The sequence below is a fragment of the Myzus persicae genome, unplaced genomic scaffold (genome assembly GCF_001856785.1).
Source record: "Myzus persicae strain clone G006 unplaced genomic scaffold, MPER_G0061.0, whole genome shotgun sequence".
NCBI classification, from domain to species: domain Eukaryota; kingdom Metazoa; phylum Arthropoda; class Insecta; order Hemiptera; family Aphididae; genus Myzus; species Myzus persicae.
Window position 1 is genome coordinate 358,992 of NW_019104089.1, and position 17,284 is coordinate 376,275.

At 30.7% G+C, this 17,284-nt stretch overlaps 1 protein-coding gene across 1 annotated transcript; it reads right to left on the bottom strand.

Annotated features, from left to right (window-relative positions):
* Positions 1-1,012: 1,012 nt before the first annotated feature.
* Positions 1,013-8,573, bottom strand: LOC111038609 (glycine-rich cell wall structural protein 1.8-like). The gene is made up of 3 exons (XM_022321775.1): positions 8,365-8,573; positions 4,094-5,152; positions 1,013-2,619 (listed from the first exon to the last, which is right to left on the bottom strand). Exons 1-3 carry the CDS (start codon positions 8,368-8,370, stop codon positions 1,330-1,332), a joined length of 2,355 nt encoding a protein of 784 aa, XP_022177467.1. The 5' UTR covers positions 8,371-8,573; the 3' UTR covers positions 1,013-1,329.
* Between the last annotated feature and the right edge of the window lie 8,711 nt (positions 8,574-17,284).

Here is a 17,284-nt window from a genome sequence, read left to right on the forward strand (position 1 = left end):
TGACAATTCATATTTCGTACTTAACTACTCATGTATAATGTTTATGTTCTGGAATACCCATGATTTAGATATTATCGTTTCGATTGCAAATGTATTGTGCTTGTATTATTTTTTCAAGTGAGTTCAGTCTTATTTTCTTTAAATTTGTATTGATATTTGTACATAATATGTAATACATATATCATAATAATAACAATAATAATGTGTAATGTAAAATTTTAAATCAATAAATATTGAATTTGTATACATATATGTGGAGTTTTTTGTTTATATTTATTAGCAATTTAAAAAAAACGTCATTCCGTTTAATCCAGATTTTCGATAATATGGATAGAGTCCGGTCCCATCTAGTCCGGATTAGCGAGACTAAACTGTACATACAAATATACTAAATAAATAAAAGTAGGCAATTAAAAGTAAATATGTAATAATGGTATAGATTTTAACTCCATAATGGTCAACAAGAAGTATAAAAATCTTTGCTACAAGTATTGTTGCAAAATAATAACCAATGTTAATACGTTACATCGATACTATTTAACCCAACCTTTATCCTAATTTTAATCAAATCAATACTATACCTACCTGCATAGTTTCATTTTACGCAAACATGATAAATACTTATATTTATATAAATAATTGTAGTTTGGTACGTGAATTTATGATTTTTTTTTACTTTTCTGTGTCAGTAATTTTTTTAATAGGTACTGTTCATAGAATAGATAAGATATGTTTGCTTTAGAGCTAATGAGTTTCGTCCACTCTAATAAAAGATACGATTTGTAGCTCATCTGTATACAGTATTTCACTGGTTATGTATTAAAAAAAGTTTTTTTACCTATTATATTATATGCTAGAAGTACAAAATCTAAAAAAAAACCATTCCATAGACAAAATATAAAGACATAAAGTTTATTCAAATAAAACGATTATATTATATTGAACAAGTATTAAACTTATTAAATTAATGTTAAATACAATATGATTACAAAATTAACAAACATATCATCGCCATAGTAATAAAAATATTATCAAATTGTACATTTCACCAATAAAAAAAAAGAAATGTGATTTATACATACAAATATGCGTAACTCAATAGTATACAGAAATAAGTGTAAAGTAACCAAAGAATAAACTGTGCAAAACACACAAGTATAAAATCTGTAAATATAAACATACATGTTTATAATACTCTAAACGGAATAGTAATACCGATACAACTAAAAAATAGTAAAGTTATATTTATTTGTTCATTTAGTAAGTAAATACTTTTAGTTTAGATTTTCTAACAAGATGATCATACATTTTTGAGCAATAAATATAGTATTAATAAGATGACCCACTTCCTAAACCATTACGATTACTGCCATAAGATCCACCTAGACCACTACTTGAACCACTGGAGCTACCATAACTACCTCCTAGTCCCCCACTAGAAGTCCCTGATCCTCCATAGCCACCTCCTACACCACCACTTGAACTACCAGATCCTCCATAAGCACTTCCCTGAGAACCACCTGAGCCACTTGAACCTCCATATCCACCTCCTATACCTCCATTTGAACCCCCTGATCCTCCATATCCACCTCCTAGACCACCACTTGAGCTTCCCGATCCCCCATAACCACCTCCTATACCACCACTTGATCCTCCGGATCCTCCATAACCACCTCCGAGACCTCCATTTGAACTTCCAGATCCTCCATATCCACCTCCTAGACCTCCATTTGAACTTCCAGATCCTCCATATCCACCTCCTAGACCCCCATTAGAGCTTCCAGATCCTCCGTAGCTACTTCCTAGACCACCGCTAGAACTACCAGAACCACCATATCCACCTCCTAATCCACTTCCACTGGAACCACCAGACCCACCATATCCACCTCCTAGACCCCCACTTGATCCTCCTGATCCTCCATAGCTACTTCCTAGACCACCACTTGAACTACCAGAACCACCATATCCACCTCCTAATCCACTTCCACTAGAACCACCTGATCCACCTAGTCCACCATATCCTCCTCCAGTGCTACCACTTGAGCCACTTGAGCCACCAGAACCACCATAGCCACCGCCGAGACCCCCACTTGAACTTCCAGATCCTCCATATCCACCTCCTAGACCACCGTTTGAGCTTCCCGATCCTCCATAGCTACTTCCTAGGCCCCCACTTGAACTACCAGATCCACCATATCCACCTCCTACACCACTTCCACTGGAACCTCCTGATCCACCATATCTACTACCAAGACCACTTGAACCACCGTACGCAGCACCATTGTTGCTAGATCCACCACCATTAACATTATTGTAAAGGCCCCCTGCATTACCCCCACTTCCCCCTAAGCTTCCTGAACCACCAAAGCCCCCATTTCCACCATAACTATTTCCAGATTGGCGATCACCGGCATATCCTCCTACTGGATCAGTATATGTAATTTTAGGTTTGTATCCATCTTCATCAGCTTCATATTCAACAATTTGTGTTCGACCATCAGGTAGTAGTACATGATACACTCCAGTAGCTTCTTCACCTTGGCGACTTTCTTTATGACCAAAAATAGCACCGGATTCTGGCGCATTAACTTCGTAGGAAAATTCATAATTTGCTGGTTCCTATACAAAATATAACTTACTAATTAATTTGCTGGTTCCTATACAAAATATAACTTACTAATTAGATTTTATGAATAAAAAATATAATACAATTAAATATACATATTATATTGAATATTCTATAATAAAATCGATTCATTAAGAAAATTTAAGTTTTTCATAACGTTGTAATAATAATATTAAAATGAAAATAACTAAAATATTCATTATTTTAATTCATCATAAATGGACCACACTAAATTCATATTCACTAGTCATATAAGCCTTATATTATAAGGTATTTAAAAGTAATATAATTTCTAGGAAATATTATTATTAATAACCTTTATTATATATTATATAGGCATTATCATTACAATATTATTGATTTAAAAATAAAATAAAGTTGAATTTTGAAATTGTTTCTTGTGAAATCAATAGGTTGCTAAACTATTTTAACTGTAAACACGACAACAATTTAACTGTTCATGAGTGTAATGAATAATGAATTATTTTTCTATAAAAAAATGCTAAGATTAACCTCAATACAACATTTGAAAAAACACAAGTGTCTATATTTTAATTAAATTTTTTTGATTTTATTTTAGAAAATATTATATTAATATTTATCTAGGTTTAGTTAAATAGATTGTTTTATTAGAGTTACAGTTATATCAAAGTTTTCCTAAAAACAAAAAAAATATGAAGAGTAGTACAGATATAGTATAATTTAGAACGAAATTAACGGTTACTGAAGAATAATCATTCAGTGTACTGACAGAATTGTCAATAATAAATTGAAAACAAAAACAAAATTCAAACCCCAAATAAATTTTGAAGTATAGGTGTCTTAAAACCTAATCATTTTTAAAACTTTAAACAGTAGTGTAATTATAGAGATCAACAATGTTCTCAGCTTTGGATATTTAGATTATGTTTAACATCACTTAAAACTTAATTTGAATAACTTAGTTTATATTTTTAAGAATATTCGTAACAAAATCTGAATATTTTTCTTGAATGCTGAATGCACATAAAAATATGGAATGCATAGAATCATTTTTTTTATCGAACTTAAGCATCAGCAGACAGCAACTATGACCATTAGTATTTTGTAGTGGGGTTATGCTTGGTAGGGAACACGTACATTTGAGGCCGGGATTCGTCACTAAAAACCCGGGAACTAGAGAGGTCGGCTGATGCTTGACCTCAGAACACATTTAGTGATCAAACAACACCAGTTCGACATTCGGCCTCCCTAAAAACCAAACAATTTGTATGGAACTTACTATTCCAAATAATCTACTATGTAGTACTTATTTCACAAAATGACTATACCTACTACTAAGTATTAACTATTAATACTTAAATAATTATGTATAGGATAATTTTATAATTAATTATTGGATGAAACTTTTTATAAAAATAAAAATATTTATTAATATTTTATGGTTATATTTATCAAATTAAACTGTATATATAATGTTAAACTTACCGAGAGAGGATCGTTCCCTGATCCGCCTAGTCCATTACCATTGGCTCCTCCAAGTTGGTCATACGATCCAGAACCTCCAGATCCATAACCATCGTTATTTCCTGAAGATGCCCCACCAAGGCCTCCACCACCACTTCCATAACCACCAGAGGATCCACTTCCATAATTTCCAGATGATCCACTGCCGAAGCCTCCTGACGATCCTCCTCCATAGCTTCCTGACGATCCACTGCCGAAGCCTCCCGAAGAACCACCTCCATAGCTCCCAGATGATCCACTGCCAAAACCTCCCGAAGAACCTAATCCATAGCTTCCAGATGATCCGCTACCAAGACCTCCTGAAGATCCTCCTCCATAGCTTCCAGATGATCCGCTGCCAAGACCTCCTGAAGATCCTCCTCCATAGCTTCCAGATGATCCGCTGCCAAGACCTCCTGAAGATCCTCCTCCATAGCTTCCAGATGATCCGCTGCCAAGACCTCCTGAAGATCCTCCTCCATAGCTTCCAGATGATCCGCTGCCAAAACCTCCCGAAGAGCCGGTTCCATATGTTCCAGTTGATCCAGAAGGACTACCTAAACCACCCGATGAACCACTTCCATAACTACTTGGTGAACCACCTGAAAAACTTCCAGACGATCCACTTCCATAATTTCCTGAAGATCCACCTCCATAACCTCCAGGCGATCTTCCAGTTCCACCTAGACTACCTGAAGAACCACTTCCATAACCACTTGTCGATCCACTACCGTATCGACCATTGTTACGAGAACTAGATCCTCCATAGCTTCCTTTGTTACCTCCAAATTTAGATCCAAATGAAGAATAACGATTATTGGCTGCTCCCGATGATCCGGATTGAGATCCATATTGATTGGCGCCGCTGAAAAACGGGCTGGCTGATGATGAACCTACTCCACCTCCATTTCCTCCACCGTATTGTCCTTTGCCTCCATATCCTCCATTTCTACCATTTCCATTGCTGTTGCTACTTCCACCACCATATGGTGATTCAGCAACAACAAAAACAATTGATAGAAGCAATATTATTAGTGCCCTCTGAAATAACATAATTACGAAAAATAGTTATTCATTTCTATATATTTTTTATTAGACGATTATTTAAAATATCTTGAAGAGACTTATTTATTGTATGGTTAAAATTACGCTGAAACCGTAGATGGGTGAACATTTTTTTTATTTTTATAACAAATTAAAAAATATTCTATTTTAGATGTATTTGAATTATACATGTAGAGATGGGGAATTCAAGTAAAAAAATATAGGTTAATTTACCAGTAAATATACCAATAAAGTATTAAAGTCGATAAAATAGAATCTAAGGTTATTCAATAAAATATCTTAGTGCTATATTTTTTATTAATAAATACGATTGTTATTTGTATTGTTGTATACTTGACAAATTTAGTTATATTATTATTCTAGTAATAACAATAGATAACTAAAAATTGATCTATTGCTCTGTATCAATACTTACATACATATTATGAATATTTAATTATTCATTATTAAATTAATAAAGAATTTAAATTAAATTATCAAAATGAACACAGCATTTCCTTTATTTTTGTATGTTCAAAAATTAAAGCATTTATATTATTTACTTTTAACAATTACATACAGTATCGAGAAAATAGAAACTATCATTAGAATAATAATTATTGTATTGGTGTTTATTACAAGTTGATAGAAATATATCTCTTTACCACCCAGAGTATACCCTTTTGATTGCATTTGACTAGAGTTGCCACACAACATTTTTTTGGATAAAAAATAAATTATAATTAAAAAAAATTGGTTCTTTACCTAGTAAATGTACAGCACTCACATCTCTAAATAAACGTATTATTAATATTATTGATCTGACTTTAAGTTATGTAATTTTTAACTACCAGAGTTAAAAAACTTAAAAATGAATGAAAATATACATAAAAATATCATAAGTAATTTATAATATAAACTAATTTTAAATGGTGCTATTCTATCAAGTTATCTAACAAATTCAATAATAAATCGGTATAGATATGAAAAAATGTTCAAGTTCATATAAGTTGATTATAATATTCAGCTTCTAAGACTTGTACCCTTAAACTATAAGTTAAAATTAAAATGATAGAATAGTACATGTGGTGAAATAAGTTATCCTGTAAAATATTATTGATAATTTTAACTGGTTTAAATGGTACATTGTTAATTGTCATATGAATTTAGTAAAGTTACTCTTATAGTCGTAGTACATACTATGTCATACAAAACCTATTGTACGTGGTTATTTATACTCAACTAAGTATATATATTCACTGAATATCTCAATAGCCTGATACATTGAAATATCAAATTGTAAGATCATTCAATTTCGACAGTTTGCAATAGTTTATAGAAAAAGTCCAAACACTCTTTTTACTATATGTACTTTGTAGTGTCATGTTAGTGGTTTATCTAGTCAATGGTCCAGGCAAATGTGTTTATTCCAAAGACTTTAGGTTTAATCAATGTCTAATAAATAATAAATGCTAAATAATTTTATATTCAACAAATCCTATATTTAAATATTACAAATGTTTACTCATTACATTATGATTAATCGTTTTTAAGCGAATTTGGAGCACAAGAGTAAACTTATTATTTTTTGTTATGTATAATTAATTATAATATTTGACTCTTTACGATGAATACTACATGAATGCATATGAATAAAGTCGTGTAGAGTGTATTATATATAATATAAAGACAAAGGTACATATAATGTTATTTTTTAAATATAGCATAATAGTATTCTATCCATATTAGAATTATAAATACATTCTTTTGTTTTAGGTTTAGGATTAGATAATCTACTATTTCGTTATATTATGTGACAAATTCATAAACTTGCATATATTAAAAATCATCTTTGTTTAGACTTAATGTTCTATTTTAAATAATTGCTTACAATGCCTTCTTTATTAATAGTTAAATTGTATACATAATAAAATATTTACTATGAATATTACATAATATTATTTAGCACAGTATGTTGTGTTATTATATATACCTATTATTATTATAAGAATATTTTAATACAAACTCAAAATTATTAAACTATTACAGTCTAAGTAATAATAAATGTTTAATTTTGAATTATTTTGCTGTTGATAAATAAAGCCAATAAAAAAAGAACTTGCAATTAAAAAATATTTGAATTCGGAAAATAAAATACCAACAAAATGAATTACAGAGGGATTTGTATTATAATTGTTTTAGTTTGATCATCAATATCTATATTTTTACTTCCAAGAATTTTTGATTTGACCACAATAGTTTTATAAAAATGTGTGCATATAGAGTTTTTTTCTTAGTGTTTCGGCAAATATTTAGTAATGTTTAGTTAAAAACGTAAAAAGAAATCAACTGAACTATCAACAACAATATTGAACGTATATGAAGTATAATAATAATTTATAATACTTTTTATTTAAGCAGGTAACAACAATTGAATTTTATTTTGAAACCTTAGCGGTATATTTTTATATTCCGGTAGCTATTTCTATGTTCTCTCTAAATTTCTAGTTAATGCATTGTACATATCGTTTCAAAAATAAATATGAATATAACCGTGTATTATATAGGTACTTTAACAATGTTTAGAATTTAAATAATAAAACGTTTTTGTATTCAAATAATATTTTATGTAAATCGAATGTCTTCAAAATATCAGCTAAAACGTACCTATAATCTACATTTAGTACCTTTAAAGTTTTAAAGTAAGTGTTTGATTTGAGTTACAATACATCAATTATCCACACGGCCTTTTAAAAATATTGAGTTCAAAAACATGATTTAAAATTACGGACAACTTTTGGCCTTGCACGTTGGTGGTTTAGTTAAACGCCAGTTGATAAATCCCCCTACAATATAGATCATTCAAATGTTGTTATTCTGCAATCATTTGTTAAAAACTTAAGTCGGTGGCATATTATTGTTTTTTTTCCTTGGTTATTTCCTACATACCTAGTTGTTTAGTTGTAAGAGCACATCAGACTGACGATTATTGCAGTCTCCAATCAATACACTATAGTTCTATAGTACATAAGTATACCTACGTAATATAACTTTATATGCATGATATTATAATGTATGTATGTATAATAATATATGATGACGAATTTGTAGAAATATAATAGAAAAAATACAGTCGGAGGAAAAAAAATGAAAAATAAAATCGAAAATTTAATATCGTTTAGATCACCAGCTATGGGTAGGTTACTCACATTCATGTTGTGGATGAGTTTGCCGAAAAGGGCGGCGAACGATTTGTTTTACAGTGAAGTTGAGGATGACGACGAAAGTGGCAACAGCAACGGCTAAGTTTTGACGGCGGCAACAACGACGACAACCACGATAACGATTCGCGATTTCTGTACTAGCTGCAGACAGTGTACGTGACTTGGCAGACGACGATGCGAATGATGCGGTCTTGGGGTATGGTCCATGGGATTATATACCCCGAAGAGACGGGCCCGGAGAGCGGTTGAGCAACGTTGCCCCACCACTGACCAAAAAGGTTTCGATGTCGATTACCCGTCGTCAGTATATTATAACAATAACGATAACGAAGGAGATGTACGCCGAATTATGTGATGACACCACCCCCTCGCCATCCTACCACTCATGCATGCACCTTATGCCTATATTATAATATTATATCGTATGTCTGCTGGTTGTGATATAAAACGGCATTTATTATTACAATACCTAATATATTATGCGTATATTAGTCGTGACGACTGGCGAGCGGGTGGGCGGGAGTGTGTTCAGAGCACGACCCATGGCCAGTGGGTGGGTGATTGGTCCGGGGGGGAGAGGTGTCGCTCTCGTCTGCAGCTCGGGACATGCCGCCATTTGACGGGTATAGGACACTATATGTTACATGGATACACAGACGTGTAGTACGTAGACGAAGACGATGATATAGGGGATAATAGATGACGACTACGATGGTTATAATATTATTATAATCGTGGACAAGGACGCTCACAGCCGTCGGGTGTGCAGCATACGATATACATATGTCGCCGTTTTTGTGGGAAACGGAGAGCGCCCGCTCGGGGCTCGTACACATAAAGATCTCATATCGATATTATATTATTATTATTATTATCACTATTATTATTATTAAACTATTAAAGGCATGCGTCGTCGTCGTCGTCGCCGTCGTGTTTCGCCCGCGCATACCAAAAAAAAATGTGGCAAAATTACGTAACGCCGTTCGTACATCGCATAAGTACACACACACACACACACACACACACACACACACACACACACACACACACACACAGCGATCTAAATAGATGCGTTAAAAATATAAAATATAACAAAACGAATGAATGAGAAACGGTACTCGTACACGTCGTCGCATCCGTCGTCTCTATCGCATCACTCAGCCGCCACCGGCCACGACTCGCGCTCACGGAGTTGTGTCATTTCGATCACGGACGACGGATGATCTAGTTTTAATGCGTCTTCAATAACGCGTTACGTTATTAATTTCGTGTTTTATTACATCGTCGCCCGCCCGTCTCGACCGAACCCATTATATTGCACTTATCGCGGTCGTCTAGCCCGCCGCCGATACAACAATAATAGTACATAGGACCTATATATCATAGTATTTATTTTATTGTCCACAACATAATATACGAATACACACAATATTATTATTATTATTATTATTATTATTATCGTCATCATCGCGCCGTGTGTGTAACCGTTTAGTGTTATTTTTTTCACGGCACGTTTCTTTTTTCTTTCTTTCTCTGTATACGACTCGCCGCATCCTCTCGTTTTCGAAACACTCACTGCTTTTATTATCATTATTACTATTATTACTGCACGCCAAAAATACGCGTATACATCACCTGCTATTACCTATATACATACGTCTACGCCATCGCGGTGTTTGTAAATCGTAATGTAATATCTGTAATAGTATTAGGTTGGTTGCTTTTTATTGTAATACACATAATATAATATATCGTGTGTGGTGTATTTTCACAGCAGCCATTATAAGTCTTGGAGGACCGAGCCGTGTCCCTAGGGCAGGGCGAGAGGGGCCCGAACCCGGGCCCCGAACCCTCACCACAGTTGAACAGGCCCCGCTATTATAATTACGATAAAAAGTTTGAGGGGCAAAAAAAATTGTTCATTGAAATGGAATTTTAAACGAGTTAATGATTAAAGGCGTAGGAACTGTCGCGTTCTTAGTACAAAAACGTGCCTTACGTACTATTACGTCCAGTAGAATTAACAGATCCCTTTAATTTTTTTAAACTGAGTATAAGAGAACATTTTGCAGATTGGATCAAAGCCCGATTTTAAACATTAAATTATAGGAGCTAAATTAATTGAATAATGTTTAATGCTTATTATTTTTCAAACCTATTTTTCTAGCACTATTTATAGTAAAATGAAAATTCGGGCTCTGACCAGACCTAAAAAAAGTTCTCCTCTCTCAAATAAAAAATAAATTATCAAAATTCGACCAATAAAATATAAGGTGTGAGAGTTTTTCCTGTTAAGTCATTTTTGTTGATAAAATACACATCGTTTAACCTATAAAACCTTTATAACCTCCCCTAAGTAGGTACCGGACAGTAGATTAGTGGTAATAATTATCATAATTAAGGTAGCAAATAACATATAAAATATCATTTTCAAACTATTAAACTTCAATTTTTAAAGCTGTAATTGACAAAAAAAAAAGTAAAAACTATCTTCAAAGCACTTTGTACCAAGAAAAATACAACAACTTAGCCACACTTAATGGTAGTACATAGAAACAAATTGCTGATCAACTAAAATATAACAATATTATTGACACATATTTTGCTGATTTGTTAAGTACATAGGTTTTTTTTTTTATTGATCTGAAATATACATCGACAACTAGGCCATTAGTACAAGAATTTTTTGGTTACATTGTTATTATTTTAGTATTTACATGATTACATTAAATTAAATTGTACAATTCTGTTTTTTTTTAAGAATAAAATTAAGTTTTTTACGTCCTGTGGGTTTGGGCCGTTTGGCCCTAGTGCTAGGCAAATTTGTTCGGAGATGTGGTATTGATTTCGATACTGGTTATATTTTTGACATTCTGTAATGATGTGATTGACAGTTAAAAAAAAATTGCATGAGTCACATAGTGGAGGATCGTCTTTGCTCATCAAGTAACTGTGCGTTAGGTGTGTGTGTCCATAGGTTTCTTATAATATTGTTTTACTATATTTATCGACTTATTTTATCAATATAATTATCTATGTTAAGTTTAAGTTGATGATGTGTTGTGTTAATAATTTTTTTACTCATTAATATTTTTGTAGGTGCAAGGTACTATATTTTTTAAGTCAATTTGGGCTCTTGCCCCATTATCAAGGGGTACTTGACAATAAAGACATTTTAAGCATCTCAATTTTACTCTGCCCCGAGCCTCACAAACCGTCGGAAAGGCCCTGAGTGGGGGATAACTTTAAATGTGATTAATATATCAACAACTTTCTGGTTAAGTACATAATATACTATGTACATTGCAATATTTACTGCAATAAAATAAACACATATATTTTGATTATAAGAGAGAGTGAATTTGTTTTCAGACAGTTAAACAAATATGTTTGACATAAGATATACATTTTGATATTAACAATGTAAGTTTAATTTAAAGTATGGGTTAAACATAAAAAAATATATTATAAAAAATAATAGTTATTTTTTATTATTTTTGGAAAAAATTTTTCTAAAACGAACAAAAACAAAAAAATTGACAAAGCGGGTCGTCCCATATATAGCCGAGAAGGGAGGAGAATAAGATGAAAAATCAATTTTAAATAATAATGGTCATTTAATTTACAAAAATATATACCTATATTATTTTTTATAACAATACAAATCAATTTTCAAACTTATAATAAACTTAGGTAGTAGGTACTAGGTATACAGATTCTATACTATAAAATTAGTATTGTAGTGTGAAATATAAGTCTACTATAATATATCGTAATATGTTTAAAAAAAACCAAAATTATAAAAACGAAGATATTTCTGCCATCAAACCACATGAATCTGATTGTCAAATGATTAATAATGACAGGTCAAACAATATTAGTTGGTAATTTAAAAAAAAGTTATTATAGTAATATGTATTAATATTGATACTTAATTAAAAAATCAAAATCAAAATTATAAGGACGTTTTGATGAAAACTAACTACTATAATGCACTTGCCTCAAAGACAAACTTTATAAGCATCATTCTTACTAATTTTATTGTAAATGTCCTCAATACATTGAAATGCCTAAACAATTCTAAAATTATTTTATTATACCTTATCAGTTGACATAATTATTAATTGTTTTTTTTCACAACTGTGACCAAAGTTAACGTTAATGCATTGAACTGCCAAAGATCTATAGGAATGATAACGGACCCTGTGACCAACAGGGCCGCACTTTTAAAATAATTTTTGAGCAGCCTCTGATGTGGTTGACTAAAGATTTTTTGAACAAAATTAAAAATACTTCCCACAATTCCACGAATGCAGGTCTACATGAAAAATGGTTTTAACGCTGACAGCCGTACAGTGGTAGTGTGGTACCTATCTATTTAAGGTAAAGGTCATTTACTCATATAGACAATAGACTTAAAGTAAGCCCACTATGATGCATTACACGTTTATGCAGCTTAACTACTGTTATGTAGTACCTATGTACAACTGTCATATTGCACGATGATTTGGTACCAACTACCAACTACAGTAAACCGTAGACAACGAGTTTTAATTAATTATGAAACACAATTTTTTCATTTGGGACCAAAGACCAATGTATTATAAAGAATAATTTTCCAGCCAAATTTTAGAAGTAAATGGAATTTAAAAGTTATTAAATTTGTCGTAATTTGTCCATACCAATGGTCTATGATGACACACACGTGGAAATATCGTTATCAGATATTGAGAATCTTCCTGTCATATTTTTTTTTATATTTTTTTTTTTTTTGGTTGTAGTGATATACTGATTTGCCGATAAATCGTATACACTATACATTATGTAGAATAATTATTTGGCAAGGTCCTCACGAAGAGTAATGTCCAAGGTACTCAAAGCTGCCTCAAACATAAATATCCAAGCATCATCATCACGCCGCATCTAATTGAAAAAAAACTAATTCTTTTAGGTAGGCTTAGCAAATAAAATGTTAAAAAAAGATTGTAATTGAGGACTAATTAAATATATTGCAATTAATAGGTACTTACAACCTAACCTACATAACAAGAGATTAAATAAATGTAGGTTTCATTGGATATTTTTAATTTATTCATATTTACTATTGAGTATATTATTTTATCATACATTTTATTCTACTACTTTATAACCATTTTAATCCTACTGTTATTAAATCGAATGTAGTGTAGTTATGAAAATATATAAGCCATAAGGGAACATTTTGGTTACGCACTTTATTCTTTGTGTGGTACCACGAACCAAACGCCCCAATTACATGAGTATCAATAGAATAGAAGGTGAAGAGTTAACCATGCCTCCGTGTGTCTTTAGTTTTAGGTCATACCCACTTACAATATCTACTTTACTTTTATTATGCAGGTCATAAATGATATGTATTTAGTTGAAACTAATATAAATGTTTTAGATTCCGATCAGAGCGATGGATGTTATGATTTTACAATGATCTGGGCTTGTGTGTTTGGGTATTTATTAGATTATTTAAAATTACTGTTGATTAAACAATTTTTGCTCTGTTAAAAAACTATAATTTAACTTGAAAATGTAATACAAGTTTTCTAAAAAGCTGTTGTTAGAGAAAATAAATATAATAAATTAAAAATTAAAAAATAAATAATTTTTTACTAAGTCAAAAAGCTTTGAAATTAAATAAAAGATTAAGGTTTAATATAGGTAGTTTAAGATGACCCCGTACGACTAAACGTACTGATAACAATTTATAAATATAATATAAATAAATATACATAAAAGTACTAATATAACAGAATAGGTATATAAAACAAATGTATCAGAAAAATAATTAATAAATAAAAGCTAAATTCTAGTTGGTAATACACATCATTCTATAAATTGGCTAATTACGAGAGCAGTTTGTCATTCAAAGTGATATGTTATAGAGAAAGTATAATGAGATCGAAACTGAAAGCAAGGAGTTCAAACGAAAAATTTGTTTTTAAGTTAAAATGCTTGAAATGTAACACAAAGTACCTACCTCATAAAATGAACGATAGCTGTTGGCAAGATTTTTTTTTAAGCGTTTGAAGTTGAAATTTTGAAAACTCGTCAAATTGACTACAATTTGTAAATATTATTTTGTAGTTAAAATGTATAAAGTATTCAAATTTTAGGTTTGAATTATAAGGTTTGAACATTTAAAATAAGGTTCACAAATAGTTCATACTGTAACCGAAAAATCTATGATTTTATAGATATTTTTTTTTCATATTTGGACGAAATTAGTTATTTTATTGTGATTAAAAATATTATTCGTGGCCCGTGGGTATACTTGAAACTTTTAGAGTATTTTTTTAATAATAATATCTATAATAAATTATTATATTTTAAACACACAACGACATTTTCAAGTGCAATTAAAAAAAAAAATTAATTCAACTTACTTTATTACCAAATAATGTCTAAATAGTAAAATTAAGTACTTTATCTAATAGCAATAAACAATATATAAATATTATAATAGTTATGTACGCTGATTAAAGACCGTCTTCGCCCCAAAATCATTTTTCGTAGGTATACTCGTACAATGAGTTCATTATATTTTATCTTTGAATTCAAATTTAAGTATAGAACACATCCATTATAATAATCTCTCTAGACATCTACTGTATAGCAAAGCGATACTCACTTACCCACCTTTTTTAAATTCTAGTTCATGTTTTTTTTTTAAGATTATTGTTAATAATTCAATATTATATATTATTTATTTAAAAAAAAAAATAATTTAAAGGAATTTGGTTGAATTATTATATTTAGCTTAAACACAAATATAATAAATAGTATTATGCAGAGCTCCACGTATAGTCTGAACCAGTTAAATTGTAACTAAAAATAAATTTATATTTATTATTTATTGTAATTTACTATTATAACATATTATTTATTATTCTATCTTACTAATAAACACTTAAAAATGTCACAAAAATTGGATGTGATACACCTATGTCACTAGTTTTATTACTCAAAGCCCATAACACTGTATTTTCACAGCTGTTAAGAAACTGCAACTAGAGAGCCTTAATAATTAATAAGACTCTCTTACTGTAACTATTATGCTTATACATCACTCTATGCCTTATCATCACTATACTATTTATTTAAAACATTTATCTGTAATACGGGATGGAATGAAATTGTTAAAGAATTGTGATCAAATTGTCTCGAATCAATTGGGTAATTTAAGTCTGTCAGAATGTTTTGTGAATAATTATTAGAAATATATTTTTTTTTGTGTTAAGTGGAATGTTATTGCCATTGTAAATAAAATAAAAAAATTGTATTACAGAGAGATTGTGACACGTTAACCAGTAACTACAGAGGTGTTGTTGGTAAAAATATTCTTTAGTAGGTATATGCGCTTTCTTGACGCTGTTAAGTCTTAGGTGTCAATGATAGGTTAGGTTATTTGAAAATTTGAAAATAGTTAAAACTATTTGAGAATTGAAAATTACAAATAATTATAAAACATTTTGTTTTCATCTCCGAAAATTCGGCCAAAGCGTTTTGGCATCGATTGGTATCGCCCATAATCACCGGACCGGCGATGTTCCGATTTTCCCAACAGAATTTGAGCTGGAATATCAAACTTTGCCGGAACGAAGTTCAAAAAATACTTGATTCATGACTTCCGTCGTAGATAACTGAGTAACAGTGTTCGACTGTCTCAGACCGTTATGATAATATTATAAGAATTTAGTGAATTCTACCAAAAACATGTATTAAATTACTGTTTTTCTGTACAATGCTGCTGTATAGTACTTGTCGAGTATGTCGTAGCAATGGGTGTGTTTTATTTGAATTCAATGATAAACCATTGCATACGAAAAACAATGTTGAGAGGAGACGTTGTGGTGTCTTGGCATACTCATTGAATAATCTTATTTAATTTTTAAAAAAATTAGTAAAAATTTAAAATGCCATATGGCTGTTAAATAGCATAACATTCCATTTTAGTGTTTTTTTTAAAGGTAGAACAATTTATGAGGAATATTCTAATAAAATGTTTAATATTAGATATCTATACAAAAAACTTGTATGAATTTCTAACTGAAAAATAATTTGAAAATGTTTGAGATTTTGATGAATTTTGAAAAAGATTGAACTTTGAATGCATATAAAAAATAATGTAGGTATATTTAATATTTTTTAAATTCCATTAATAAAACTTAGAAGTTGATACATTTTAAAGTTTATTATTACGATATATTACTCGATTAACCTACATCATTGTTAATACAATGCATGCATTTTCTAAGCTCAGAATCTAAAAATAAAAGAATACTGATATGGGTACTAAATACTGCTTCACCGTTGGATCATGAAATTATTGACGTGAAAGTTGGATAAGAGCATCGGATAATCAATAACCGAATACTGACCGCAATTAAGACGTTAATTTTAGCTTCAATATTATTAAGACCGCAATTCGTCTATTGCGACCGCAACTCGGACAATACCAAAAATAATATGACTGTTGCCTTCGGTTTTTAGTGGACTGTATAGGTATATGAGTTTTTTTATTAATATATTAAGATTTAACCTTTTTTGTATAACTACATAATTTATTTTATAATGCGGAGACGGACACGGTGACACGCATATGTACATAGAGACACGGTAAACACACACTAATATAAGAACATGATTGAATGTCATTCGAACAGATATCGGCGAGGATAAGATAATATATAACAATACAGATAAAAGTAATAATAATATTAATAAGTAGATACATCAATGATATAATATACACTCGTCAACAATGACATTATCCAACGGGAAGAGGGTTAATAATTTAATATTATTAAAGGCATTCATTTCAATTTTTTTTTTTTTTATGTGCAAAAGAAATATTAAATGGTTTTGATTATAA